The sequence below is a fragment of the Microtus ochrogaster genome, linkage group LG2 (genome assembly GCF_000317375.1).
Source record: "Microtus ochrogaster isolate Prairie Vole_2 linkage group LG2, MicOch1.0, whole genome shotgun sequence".
NCBI classification, from domain to species: domain Eukaryota; kingdom Metazoa; phylum Chordata; class Mammalia; order Rodentia; family Cricetidae; genus Microtus; species Microtus ochrogaster.
Window position 1 is genome coordinate 34,980,711 of NC_022028.1, and position 13,843 is coordinate 34,994,553.

Below are 13,843 nucleotides of genomic sequence, written 5' to 3' on the forward strand. Positions count from 1 at the left end.
AGATTCGTAAACTGTATTCTTGGCCACGAGAAGTCTGAGCAAAGAGATCTCTGGATGGTGGCAAGAAAGAACGCCTGAATCCTGGCACCAGAACCTCTGATAGCACTGTGCCGACCTGGACAGACTTTTGGTCCCAGGCAGGAAGGTGAGGCCTGGCCTGAGAGAGAAAATATGCCTAGTCACTCTGGCTCTGCAGGTCCCACCAAATCCATTAACAGGTAAAAGGCTGGGCAGGGCTGGGTGGAGAAAGCTTTGCCAAAGGAAGGGATAAATAAAGTCTCGGGGCAGACGCCAAACGCCTTCCACTCGGACCTGCTTCCTGATTTTCTGTTTTCACAGCAGTCACGTGAAGTGACTAATAATTGATATGAAAGCTTTCCTGGCACAGAGCCCCATCCCAACCTCCAGACACCGGAAATGATCCTGAGGATGGGGTGACATTTCATGCTATCCAAGTAGTAAGTAGTGTTTGCGGATGTTGGCGACTAAGGAAGTGTTGGGGAGGTGCAATAGTTTACTTTAATTGCCAACTCAACGCGACAAAAGCCTAGATTCAGCTGGGAAGACAGTCTTAATGAGGGCTTGTCTGCATTGGGTTGATATGGAAGACCCAGTCCACTGAGGGCAACACCATCCCCTAGGCAGGGGTCCTGAACTGGATAAGAGGGGGGAAAGTCAAGTTGAGCACAAGCAAGTTTCAGCCTGTGCATTCAATTCTCTCTACTCTATGAACAGGATGCGGCTAGCTGTTCTAGGTTCTTGCCTGTTTCTAACCTGGAATTGGGAGCGAAAATGAACCCTTTCTCCCCTAGGTTGATTTTGTTAGTTTGTTTTAGTATACCAGCAAGAATGAATAGAGGGCACTTCATTTTTCTCGCGTCCCCTGATGCTAGGTCAAAGGATTTTCTCACCCTAGTCAGAGTGCTTCAGGAATTTAATGTTCTCAGGCTAGGGAGACAGCTCAGTGGGGGCAGCATTCGCCGAGCAAGTAAAAGGAGCTAAGTTCAAATCCCCAGAACTCATGTAGACACCCGGCACAACAGTGCGTGGCTATAATTCTATTACCTGTATAGCAAGATCGGAGACAAACAAGAGACGCCATCTCAAGGTGGAAGTGAGGACCAACACCGCAGGTTGTCCTTGGACCCCCATACGCACTGTGGGGTACATGCATTCCTGCACACATACTGTCTATCCATCACATGGACACACATACAGTTTCACGCTGTTGAGGCCTGGGTCTCTGCCATGTTTGGAACACAAGGCAACAACCTACAGGGCTGGGGCCATTTAGACAGTGACTATTGATGGCGAATGATGTCTAAAATCACACTTGCCCTTTCCAGCTAGACCATGGTCAGGAGCGAAGATGCTCACTGCTTCCTTTGCAGCCTGTGAGCCTGCAGCCCTAGGGCTCTGACACACAGGCTGGTTCCAGACACCCTACTCCATCTACCCAGGACACATAAGGATTTTTTTTTTGTTTTGTTTTTTGGTGGGGGGGGTTGTGGCCTCTTTCCTGGAGAGTTCACTGACTGACAGTCCAATCATAATTGATGTGCATTATGGGATGTTGGGAATGGAACCCTGCAGCCTTTCTCCAATATAGAATAGTAAATAAATGGGACCAACAGATCGACTGTCTCCAACTAAGAACTGAGCTGCCGGATCTCTACAAACCAGGCAGGACACTTACCTACGATGAGTCCAATTTCACAGGTGGGCTCCTCATAGGCGCAGGTCATCATGGTGCCCACCGTGTCGTTGACCACGGCCACCACATCCAGGTCAAACTCCTTGGAAAAGAAAGGGACATGGGTCTTAGGGAAGGGCCAGCTTGAATCCTGCTTGTTCATGCTGTGGGCTGGATGCTGCTGGGAACCTGGGCTGATTTCTTGACAGTGGTCTGTACTCTGACACAGAATAGCAATATCTTCTAAAGGTGTTCACATGTGCTGCTTGGGAACCCCCGCAGTACCTGGCCGTATGGGCTCTTAGGAACTGCTTCCTCTCTTTCCATGACTTTACCCCTCTTTTGAGTATATCATCCCTTTATTTATTATGTATAAATACAGCATTCTGTCTGCACGTACACCTGCATGCCAGAAGAGGGCACTAGATCTCATTATAGATGGGTGTGGGTCACTATGTGGTTGCTGGGAATTGAACTCAGGACTTCTGGAAGAGCAGCCAGTGCTCTTACCTCTGAGCCATCTCTCCAGCCCCACATTTCTTTATCGTGTGTGCATGCACATGCACACACATACACCACAGAAGTTAATTCTGCCCCTCCATCATGTGGGTTCTGGAAACCAAACTCAGGTCACCAGACTTGGTGGCAGGCTCTTTCCAGCTCCCATATTATCCTTAACAATATAAAGCTGACAAGTGTCTCTTTAATGCTGGCAGTGACTGGGGACACCTCTACTGTCCCCTAATTACATGCTTCTATGGTGTTCCAATTCTTCACAAAGAAGCAAGCTTAATTTTTGTAAACCCCCCCAAGGCAAAAAAAAATTATTTTAAAAATATTGAATTACCTCTCTCCTCTTTATGGCATCCTTCAGTAAAGTGACCACATCGTGACCCACACAGTCACTGGCCTTGAAACCCTTTGTCCAGGTGATCAAGATTCCCTACAAGAGAAGCAGCCAAAGAGCCTGGGTGAGTAACCCTTCTCTAGTCAGGAGAATTTGATACCCTCCCTCCCCGGCAATAACCACAGAGGCTGTGTCTAGATACCAGGACATCACACTCAATATAATAAAGTGTGAGTGAGACCCTGTGGGCTGGCCCCCTCCATCTTCACAGCTATCTCTTCTCCAATCCCACCTCACAGATGGAGAAACAGAGGCACGTAAGGTTGGTTGCTGACCTTGTAACGGAAGGAACGCAAAACTATAGTTATACAAGCGCTGTGTGTGTGTGTGTGTGTGTATGTGTGTGTGTGTGTGTGTACACTACAGGAGTGGGAGGTGACAGTACAGTCATCCTGATGGATGTGGTGGCCCACACCTAGAATCTCAGTACTTGAGTGGCTGAAGCAAACATATTATATCCTTTAGTTCAAGAGGAGTCTAGGGTACGTAAGTTCTGGGCTAGCCTGAGCTACAGACCTCTGAAAACTGCAATGACAAAAGTTTAGGGCTAGAGATGTTGCTCAGCTGGCAAAGTGCTTGCCTAGCACGTACAAAGCCCTAGCTTTGAGCAGGGCACTGTACAAACCAGGTGTGATGGTATACACTCATAATAATGCCAGCACATGGGAGGTAGAGGCAGGAGGATTAGAAATTCTAGGCCATTCTTGGCTTCATAAGGAATCTGAGGCCAGCATGGGCAACATAAGACCCTGCCTCAAAAAAAAAAAAAAAATCAACTGCTGATATCTAAAAAGGCTTAAAGGTCAGCACCATGACCTAATGACTGACGACATCACCTTCCTTAGCTCTCCCAGCACTGCCAATCAGGCCTTAGACCATCACCTGGGGTCTCTCTCCCTGGCCATGTCTCCACTTGTGCCATGACTGGCTGCCTACAGATCTTCCAGACAGGTTGGCTGTTCCTCCCTCAGCGGTCCTGCATAATCTTATCCCTCTGTCCCCAATATGTCCACCCACCCGTGGCCCTTCCTGCACAGCTGAGCACTGGCACACGGTTCTGACTCTGGCACTGGTATAGATCGCTAAGGACAGAAATGGTAATGAAATAGGAGGAGGACAGGACTCCTAAGGAGGGAGATGATTTTCACTGCAGAAGGCAGGCCGAGGGAAGAGTCCAGGTTGAACATGGCTGGCAGATTAGACATGAGGGGAGGGGAAGCAAGAGCGTAGGCATCAACCAAAAGAGGAGCCTGGTGTAGCCAAAATGGCTGTTTGATGAGATCAGCCCCTGGGAGGGAGAGGTTTAAGGGAGGGGGCAGGGCGAGAACTGTTGGGAGGAGCCACAGGTACTGAGTGAGACCTGTCTTGGGTTTGAGTCCTAAAAGGAACCTTCACCCATCCCCACACCCAAGCCCCATCTGGGACCCATTTCACCCCATCGCTTTCTCAGGCATTTACACAAAAGTCTGTTCTAACAGCGCACTGTGCCAGGGCCTATGGGCATCCAGCTCCTTGCCATACAACCAGCCAAAAGGAAAGCCACTAGGGGCTGAGGATGAGGCTAGCTGGCAGAGTGCTTGCCTAGCATGGGCAAAGCTTTGGGTTCCATGCCAGCACACATAAATCAGGCGTGGTGGCACATGCCTGTGACTCCAGGACCTAGGAAGTGGCGGTGGTGAGATCAAAGGCTTCACAACCAAGTCGGCAGCCAGCCTGGGGTAAAGGAACAGGGGGAAAAGAAGTGGGGTTGGGGAGGAAGGAAAGAAGGAAAGAGTTAGTGAGCTACTTAGGAGGTGTGCAAAGTTCTACAAAGAAGGTGACAGCCAAGGACACAGGGAAACAGAAAAGGGCATGGTTCTTTGTGCCTGGAGACAAGGTAGTTCTGCCTGTCCTGGAACTTGTTCTGTAGACCAGGCTGGCCTCAGACCCAGAGATCTGCCTGCCTCTGCCTCCCAAGTGCTGGGATAAAAGGAGTTCACCATCACCTGGCAAGATGGCTCCTTTCAACAATGACAGAAGAGTAGTCTTAGGGTGTTCTGGAAGTGACCCATAAAGACATGTAAGACCGTCCCAGACATCTAAGGACAGCGTTGAGGTCAGAGAAAGCCCTAACCACATGAAGTCAGCACTGTCAGAGATCTGCTGTGCACAGGAAAGAGACTCACACAATCCAGACTCGTCTGCTTGCAGGGAAACGAGAAGGTGAAGCCCAGAGGCATCCGGGGGCCTTTGATCCCCATGTAGTCCAGAAAGTCAGAGATGCAGGAGACAATGTGGTCAAATAGCTTTAAGAGAGAAGAAACGGGTTAGCGAGGCTCTCTTTGGTTTCTCAGTTTCAGCATGCAAACATGCACACACGCACGCACGCGCGCACACACACACACACACACACACACACACAAATGCAGAGCCCCTTTCTCTGGTAACTTCATATCCTAGAATCATGCGCAAGGCATAGCACAAAAAAACTTGATGTTTTAGGGCCACAGGGACAGCTACAGCGTCACGTGGCAGGTATGGGTTATCCCGTGACCACCAATGCACCCTCGACAGGCATGCATACGTGCCCCTTACCTCTTCCCCGGTGCCCTGCATGATCTCCACGGGAATGGAGTAGATCTTATTATGCATCTCTACAGTCCGCTTTTTCCCGCTACGGATCTTCACCAGCAGGACACGGAAATTTGTTCCTCCGAGATCCAAGGCCAAGAAGTCACCATGCTCTGTCACAAGGAAAAACACAGAGAAAGCCACAGGTGGCTATGTGCGTCTTGGTGGCTGCTGCCCCGCTCCCTGCAACTGCCCCCATCCTGCATTTCCGGGACCGTGATAAATGTTGCCTGTGATATCCAGCACGGCCTCAAAGGAGAGCTGGACTCTGAGTGACAAGCTGGGCTGGTAATAGAAGGGTGGACCCAGGAGGGAACTATTGGTCACAATAGCTAAACTTCACCAGGGTTACTTAAAAACCAGACAACACTAACTTGACTTTAGGACCCTCATATCAAAACATGCATAATTTGTATCAATGTATGCAATCTAAAAATGGCCACAGCCTCTCTTCCCTCTTTGCAATGTGGGTGCAAGCTATTTCAGTGTCTTGCCACTGAAAAATGGAGGAACCTATTTCTCTCCTTTTGGGGTTCTGGGGTCCAAGCCATGGCTTCCAGACCCTGCTTCAACCCTTCGGTAGAGTGCAGTAGCCCACTGGTGGGAAAGCCATGGCTAGCCAGGCTGACCCTGGGTATCCAGAAAAGGCTGAGGCTAGCCTCTCAGCTGACCCTCAGCAGAGCCTGGCCTGGAGCAGAATTGCCCGGGCCACTCTAAATGGTAGTTGATCTATGCCACTAAATTTGAGAGTGGTTTACAAATTTAAGCAATAAGTAACTTAGCTCTAAGATTTCTTTCTACCCCAGTTAGTCATTATTCTGAGGATCCACTGAAAAATCTTTCCTCAGAAGTAGCGGCAGTGAGGGGCAGGATGCTTCTCCAACCTGTCCAAGGATGCAAAGCCCCAGGCCCATCTCTCTCACACACACCCCGCTACTACTGAAAAGAAGAGGAGTGTGTGAATTATTCTATTAGTCTGTCTCATGTAGCTGAGGATGGCCCCAAACTCACTCACAATGTAGCTGAGGATGGCCCCAAACTCACTCACAATGTAGCTGAGGATGGCCCCAAACACACTCACTATGTAGCTGAGGCTGGCCTCAAACTCACTCACAATATAGCTGAAGTTGGCCTCAAACTCCAGAGCACGAGCGCATGCACACACACACACAAACATTGGGATGGGTAAGAGTCCAGCTCTTGTCAAATTAGGCGTTACCAGTGCAAAAGCATCCTGGGAAGGGTCCAAAATGTCCCCTATCCAGCCCCCCTGGTTCTTGGGACAGAGGTGAGGCAGTCCCAACAAGCCCCCTCACCAGTCCCATCCGGGATGCTCCGGACAAAAGAAGGCAGCATCTTGACGGTAGCCTTGCTGTGTGTCTCCTTCCTCAGCCCCATCTCCATCTCCGCCCGCATCCTCTTCTTCACCTCCATCAGGTTCTGCTTGGAGAGGCGGAAGTGGGCCAGGGTTTCCTCAATCTGCCGGTGCTGCTCGGCCAGGCGGTAGGCCACTGCGGTCACCATGGCAGCCCCCTTGCCACTGCCGCTCTCTGAGAGGAGGAAACGCACATCGCAGTCAGGCACCAGGCGCCTCAGGGTCTTGTGGAAACGCCGGGAATACCTGAGGGAGAAGGTGGAAGTGGGTGTGCTGCCACAGGCGGACCACGCTACCTGTCGGGGCATCTGGTAACTCTCCAGTCAGCAATGCTAATCCCATTCTCTCTACTGCTTTCCTTAGGCATACACTCTAGGAATGCGTAACACGCACATGTGCACACACACACACACACACACACAAGCACAGAAAGGGAGATTATCCAAAACTGCTTACAATGAGTTTTACCTACAAAAAAAAAATAAATAAATAAAAATTCAAGGACCCATACCATCTTGTGTGAATCAGAAAGCCTGCCACCATTAGCTCCAGACCAGTCAATTTCAGACCAGCCTGGGCTACACAGAAAGACTTTGTTTCAAATGATAAAAAGTAAAGGGAGGGGGAGTTCTTTCCTCTGCTGTATTAAAAGTGTCACAGGGGCCGAAGTCAAGTGCTTCAATCTGAGAAACGGGGTGAGTGAGCACTGCTGCTGCCAAGGCAAGTGAGGAGCCAGAATTGACCTTGGACTCAGGGAGACCAGCGCCTGAAGGTGGAGTGCTGGGAAAAAAATGGGTTTAGTGAGGAGCTGACAGAAGGAATTAGCGCAGAGACAGGGCTCAGTCACCCTCTTGTTCTGTTTTTATTTCCACTCGGCTCTTCCCCTCCTCCCTAGAAGAAAAGCTTAGGCCAGCAGGAAACACAGAACTGTGTCATGCTGCATGGAAGGCTGCCTGCCAAAGGAAACAGGAAAAGCCGTTTCCCCAAAATACCAGCGGTCATAGCCTCCAAGGAACGGATTAAGAATGATTTCTATTGGCTCAGAAACTTTTTTTAAATGGTCTCAAGTTTCTAGTAATTCTGAAATGAGAAACACCTGCTGCAAGTTAGTCTTTGTTTACGTGCTGGCCTCAGACTCAGAGATCCACCTGCCTCTGCCTCCCGAGTGCTGGGACTAAAGGCGTGTGCCACCCGGCCCGCCTTAAGTTCCAGTTCTAAAGGGGATGCCGTCCCTCTGGATAAAATGCAGCCAGGCTGCGGACACGTGACGCCTCACATTCCTGTCTAGAGAAGACCATCTCACCTTGGGAAGTGAAAGACCCAGAAGTAGACTGCAGGAACGGCACGTGAGAAGACACTGAGGGTGGGCCGTCCCACGTGAGCAACTCCTAGCCCGATTTCCCGGAACTAGGCACTTCCCACTGTCTTATCTTCCCGAACCATACCCGTGGTGGGTGCGCAGTCTGCCCTCTTGGAAGGGCCCTGGTCTCAGACGGGGGGGGTGGGGGGCGGGGGGACACTAATAAAATAAATACAACAGAGGCTGGACTCACTGTGGGTGTGTCTTGTAGAGAGAACCGTCCACACCAACTGTGGTCCGAAGCCTGGCTGTGCCCTTGTTGTCACGCAGGCGGTTCAAGATGGCCCCGAGCGTGGCAGCCACTAGGTTGGCTGAACGGAAGGAGACGATAGTGCATACGTGCTGGACCGAGACACAGTCATCGTCAGACGGCTCCACTCCCAAGCGGGTTAAGATTTCCTTGGCATTTTGAATGCCTTCCTTATTCCTGTGAGGTGAGAGGCCAAACTTCGTGAGTTTGGGACCATGCCAGGCTGTGGAGAGCAAGCACCAGAGTTGGGAGCCAAAGCTGGGGAAGGCAGAACCCAAAATGCAGCCTGGGCACTGTGAAACACCTGGGACGGGTGCGCTTGCCTAAGGAAGATCTGGCTGGTGGAAACACTACATCATGCCAGGCCTCAGAGAGGGGAGACCGCACACACAGCCCGTGAGCAAGTAGAACTGTTTCTGTCCGGGAGTTAGTGCTCATAGTGAAGGGGAACCTCTCCTCATGAGGATCTGGGTTGCTTACAAGTATGTCCCGACGTTTTCTGTAAAATTCTAATTTTCTGCATACACGTTTTATGTATCTTTTTAGTTTCAGGTTAGTTTTTAAAATCTCTCTGTCCCCCTCCCTCTCTCTCTCTGCAGTTATGGTTCACAGTAACCAAAGACCCAGTGGCAGAAACAGGCCAAGGACTTCCTTCACCAGTGACTCTGAAATTAAGTTACAGCCTGCACACAGAATCTCAGGACCAGAGCCAAAAGAGAACCCAATGACAAACTCCAACACAGGCTCAGGCCAAGAGCGGGAGTCCAGGAAAGTGCTCGTCCTCCTGGTGGCCTCTTTCTTTAACCACAGGGACAGCTATGTTCAAACTGTCGGAGCCAAAGCAAAGTTTTGCTGGCATGATGTGAATTTCCTAGGACCAGTGAGGGCACGCTGCAGGTAACTCATGTGGGGACAGATGACACGGAGCAGCAAGCTGCCTCGCGTCTTGCTGATGGCCTCCCGTGGCTACATGAAGCCTCCTGGACCTGGTGGAACACAGAAGCTACGCACGGCACACGAGTCCTTTAGGCTTGGGACCCTGAGCTGCACCACACTGTGAGTCTCTCAGACTGCAGGCAGGCCTGTGCCTAACAGTCAAGATGGTAGATTCTCAGCATCCCATGGGATGCCAAAGGGCAGAGGCCAGGATGCTGCCCGGACTTTCTCCTTTTCTATCTATTAGCCAGTAGTTCCTAAATTTGAATTTTAGGGAACATGGCTGTCCACAGGCATTCTCTGAGAACATATGGAAGCAGGGAGGCAGTTTGGGCTCAAAAGAAGTTTGGGTAATGTTGGGTTAGCCACAGTGGTCAGGTTTCGTTGGTATCCTAATTAATGAATAGGCCACAGAACTATCCAGTCATTGACTGGACGCCTCTAGGTTCCATAGAACACAATTTGGGAAAGGCCATGATACACCAAGAGGGAATTCCAAGAATCCAGGCCCAGCTTTGGTCGGTCCCTTGCTCAACACTGGAATCATCAGCTCCATTGATTAGAATCTTACACGGGTGGGGAAGGTCAGGTTAGGGAGTGGATGTGTAGTGAGAGAGTGTGCAGTGTGTTTGTGGTGTGTGTGTGTGTGTGTGTGAGATGTGTGTGTTTGTGTAAGAGAGAGGAGGGCGCAGTTTTTGAAACCACACAAGAAAATTATCCATAAAACACTTGTACTAAGTTATTTCTTTTTTTCTTCTTAAGACTTATTTCTTTTTATGTCTGTGGTTTTTCTGGTGCACCACACGCGTGGTCAGCGCCTGCAGAGGCCAGAAGTTGGATCCCTGGAAACAGGTGACTGTGAGCTGCCATGAGGGTGCTGGGGACTGAACCTGCTGAGTCATCTCTCTAGGCCCCTCAGCTGTTTTTTTAAAGACCTTAGCAGAAAGATTGTGTAGATAAACCAGTGGGGTTAGGCCGGCTCCTGAGGGTAAGGGGAGATTGATCCAGAGAGCCTGGTGTTTGGGGAGAAGCTGTCCCCAGTCAAGAGTTAGCAGGCCCCTGCCTCCCTCCTAAGCCCCCAGATGGTACCTACTTTTCAATGGCTGACACGTCACTTGTGTTGAACTTGCCCCTGGTGAGCAGCTCCGGAGTGATGCGCCCCTCAAACAGGAGGCCTTCCTTGGCCATCTTCACCAGGATGAGCCGGACCAGCTCCCCCATGTACATGCCGCTGACCATCTTCTCAAACCTGCAGGAGGGAATCCATAGGTATCTAAATTCCCTCCGACGCAGGAAGGAATCCCATAGGTATCTAAGTTCCCTCTCTTCCAACACCAGGGTCAGCATTCAAGGAGCCGACAGCGGAAAAGCAGAAGGGACCCACTGCCTCTCTCAAGCTCCCAGGCTCTGTGGTAGGCAAGGTCACTGGTGCGGGTGCGGTTCAACAGAGGGTCGCTGATTCTAGACAGGGTGGCCACCCAGGAGGACAGGACACTGCAGGGCAGGACAGGTGAGGAAGGCTGCCTGGAGGTAGGGAACTGTTAGGGTTTAGATTGGGGGGCAGGTGAGAGGGGCGCCACACAAACAAAAGGATCATCTCTTACACAACCGCATGATGTACTTTCATGGGACCGTCATTCCTAGCACTATACCACAGAGCCTTCCAGAACGGAGGTAGCCAGGAAATGCCCAGCTCAGAAGAGTGTGTAGTGATATTTTGTTTGTGTTTTAACAAATAAATCTTGCCTGAAGATCAGAGTGCCAAGCTAAGCCACTTGCAGTGGTGGTGCACAGCTTTAATCCCAGGACTCACAGAGGCAGGCGGATCTCTGTTAATTCAAGGTCACCCTGGGCTACAGGAAACTGACCCAGTCTAAAAGAGAAACAGAGCTCACGTAAAGATGATCCCAGCACTAGGGAGGTGGAGGCTAGAATGATATGGCTGGGTGAAGAGGAATGTAAGGCAGGAGGGGACAGGGGCTGAATGCAATCTGAAGCAGTCAGTCTGAGGACAGGGTCGCCCCTTTGGTCTGAGCATTGGCAGAGGTAAGAACTCTAGTAACTGGCTGCTCTGCTTCTCTGACCCTTCAGCTTTCACCCTGATAGCTGACTCCAAGTTTTTATTATTAAGACCAATTAGAATTTAGACAGGCAGTGGTGGCACACGCCTTTAATCCCAGCACTTGGGAGGCAGAGGCAGGCGGAGCACTGAGTTAGAAGCCAGCCTGGTCTACAGAGCAAGTTCCAGGACAGGCAAGGCTACACTGAGAAACCCTGTGTTGAAAAATATAAATAAATAAATTAGAATTTATGCTATAGAAGAGGAAAAAATGTCTATTTTGAAAGGTGGGGGAAGCTATTCTCCATGAGGAAAGTGGTTACTTGTACATTTGTTTTAAAAATTATTAATTATGTGTTGTGTGTATGTTGTCTGTGTGCCAGAGTATATGTGCTCACAGAGGGTGGTTTTGAGCTGCCTGACATGGATCCTGAACTTCGGTCCTCTGCAAGAGCGGTATATACTCCTAGCTGCTGAACCATCTCCCTCACCCCTGTACATATGCTGATCACAGCCTTGGTGCTTGATGACAAAGCTGGAGATGACAGGTATCAGGGATGGGAAGCTTCCCAATAACATGGGCCCCTGAGGATCGCTCTACCATGGAGAAGCTGAAGTTCAGAGAAGTCAATATACCTATTCATGGAAGAACAGCAGATCTGGGTTTGGAACTCAGACCCCTCAGCCCTGGAGCCCTAAATCTTCACTTTCTGGGTGCAGGAGCTGAGACCTGGAACTGTAAGGAGCTGAGATCAACAGATGTCTGTCTCTGTGTCTGATGGTTTCAGGTTTTTTGTTTAGTTAGTTACAGGCTGGTCTAAAGTTTGATCTGCAGCAAAGATGAGCTTGAATTTCTGAGTCTCCTGTCTCCAGGAGGCCTGGGATTATAGGTGTGTGCGATGAGGTCTGGTTTATACGGTACTGGGATTCCGACTCAGGGCTGTTGTGTGTGTTACGCAAACACTGCCAGCCTTGCTGCATCCCCAGCCCCTCACAGCATCCTTTGCCCACTGGCCTCCCTCTAACAGCCAGAGGTGGGCTTTGGGTAGCTGAAGGCCAATCAGCTCACTCCACTGCTCTGGCCAAATTCAGGAATGGGCCAATCTCACAATGAATGTGACATGAGGACGGAGTACCTAGGGGAGTCCGTGGATGGAAACAGCACATGCCAAGTGAAGACTCAGTCTGAGGACTCTGGGGCTTGACACCATATTTGAGTCAGACCCAAGTATGGTTGGTCAGGGACCGGAAGGAACCCCTAAGCCATGCAGATCAGAGACCTCCTCTTGAGGGTGGCTGGCTGGCTGGCTGGCTGGCTGGCTGGCTGGCCGGCTGGCACCCCCAGGGCTGGCAGTGACACAGCAAAACAATTTGTTCCAGTCAGAGCCATCCAGCAGCCAAAGATGCTGCCGGGCCCTCGAGCACCCAGCCTGGCCTGTCGGTACAGCACACGGTCTCCTTCCAAACACAGTCTTCATTGTTCCCCTGTTCCTTACAGGCCCAGGCAGGCCCGCTCGGCTCCAGAGAGTGGAAAGCTCCATGGCCTGGCTGTTCAGCCACTGCACGGGCTCCTGTGGGAAGAGCCCCGCCGAGTCTAGGCTGGAATCCCTGAGCTGGCAGAAGGCAAGCAGGGCCCGACAGCCGATTCCTCTCAATTCTGTTGCACATCTAGGCCTTTGTTTCCTCTACAGAGGACCCATGTTCACACAGGTCATGACCGTGAAGTCTGGCTACTGTGTGCTTACGACCTTGCCTGTGTCTGGCACTTCCAAAGCTATATTTATATATTCATTTGAGATGGGGGGGGGTGTCTCACGTAGCCTCGGCTGTCTTTGAACACACTATAGCACAGGATGACCTTGAACTTGTGATCCTCGTCTACCACCTCCTGATGACAGGACTATAGACATGTATCACTGCACCCAGTTTATGACATACTAGGGATGGAGCCCAGGGTCTCGCGCATGCCTGGCAGGCACTCTACCAACCGAGCTACATCGCTTGTCCCAATCATAGGGGATTAAATGAAAGTATGTTATTTGACATTGTCAATTAATCTATAACTTGATATGTATGGAGATTTTTGCCTGCCTGTATGTCTGTGTACCAGGTGTGTGCTTGGCGCCGTGAAAGTCAGAACTGTGTGCAAATCTGGAACTGGAGTTATGGTTTGGAGTTGCTGTGTGAGCATTGGGGATTGAACTTAGGTCCCCTGAAGAGCAGTCAGGGTTCTAAACACAAAGCTATCTCTCCAGCTCTAAATTAAAAAAAAAAATTATTATTATTGTGTGTGTGTGTGTGTGTGTGTGTGTGCACATTTATGTGTTCATGGGCGCACATGCCATGACACACATGGAGATCAGAGAACAACTCTGCGGCTCTCTCCCTATCTTTACGTGGGTTTCAGGACTTGAACTCAAGTTGTCAGGCTTACACACGAAGCACCCTCATCTACTAACTTGCCTTTAAAGGTATGAACTCCATACCTTTACAGCTAACCAAGCAAGAAAAGTCCGGTCACGCAAATCTGAAATAGAGGGCGGGCTGATAGTGCAAGCCTGTCATCTCAGCTACGCAGGAGGTTGAGACTGGAAGACTGTAAGTTCAAGACCAAGCTAGGCAACTTAAGACTCCGTTTCAAAACAAAGAAAAT

General features: G+C 50.3%; 1 protein-coding gene across 1 annotated transcript in view; it reads right to left on the bottom strand.

Annotated features, from left to right (window-relative positions):
- Hk1 (hexokinase 1) overlaps window positions 1–13,843 on the bottom strand; it is a 66,445-nt gene that overhangs the window by 9,710 nt on the left and 42,892 nt on the right. The window contains exons 8-14 of the mRNA XM_005360103.3: window positions 10,225–10,380; window positions 8,139–8,372; window positions 6,527–6,831; window positions 5,175–5,323; window positions 4,766–4,885; window positions 2,541–2,636; window positions 1,697–1,796 (exon numbers count right to left, since the gene is read on the bottom strand). Coding sequence (XP_005360160.1) covers window positions 1,697–1,796; window positions 2,541–2,636; window positions 4,766–4,885; window positions 5,175–5,323; window positions 6,527–6,831; window positions 8,139–8,372; window positions 10,225–10,380 — 1,160 coding nt within the window. The remainder of the gene's footprint in view (window positions 1–1,696; window positions 1,797–2,540; window positions 2,637–4,765; window positions 4,886–5,174; window positions 5,324–6,526; window positions 6,832–8,138; window positions 8,373–10,224; window positions 10,381–13,843) is intronic.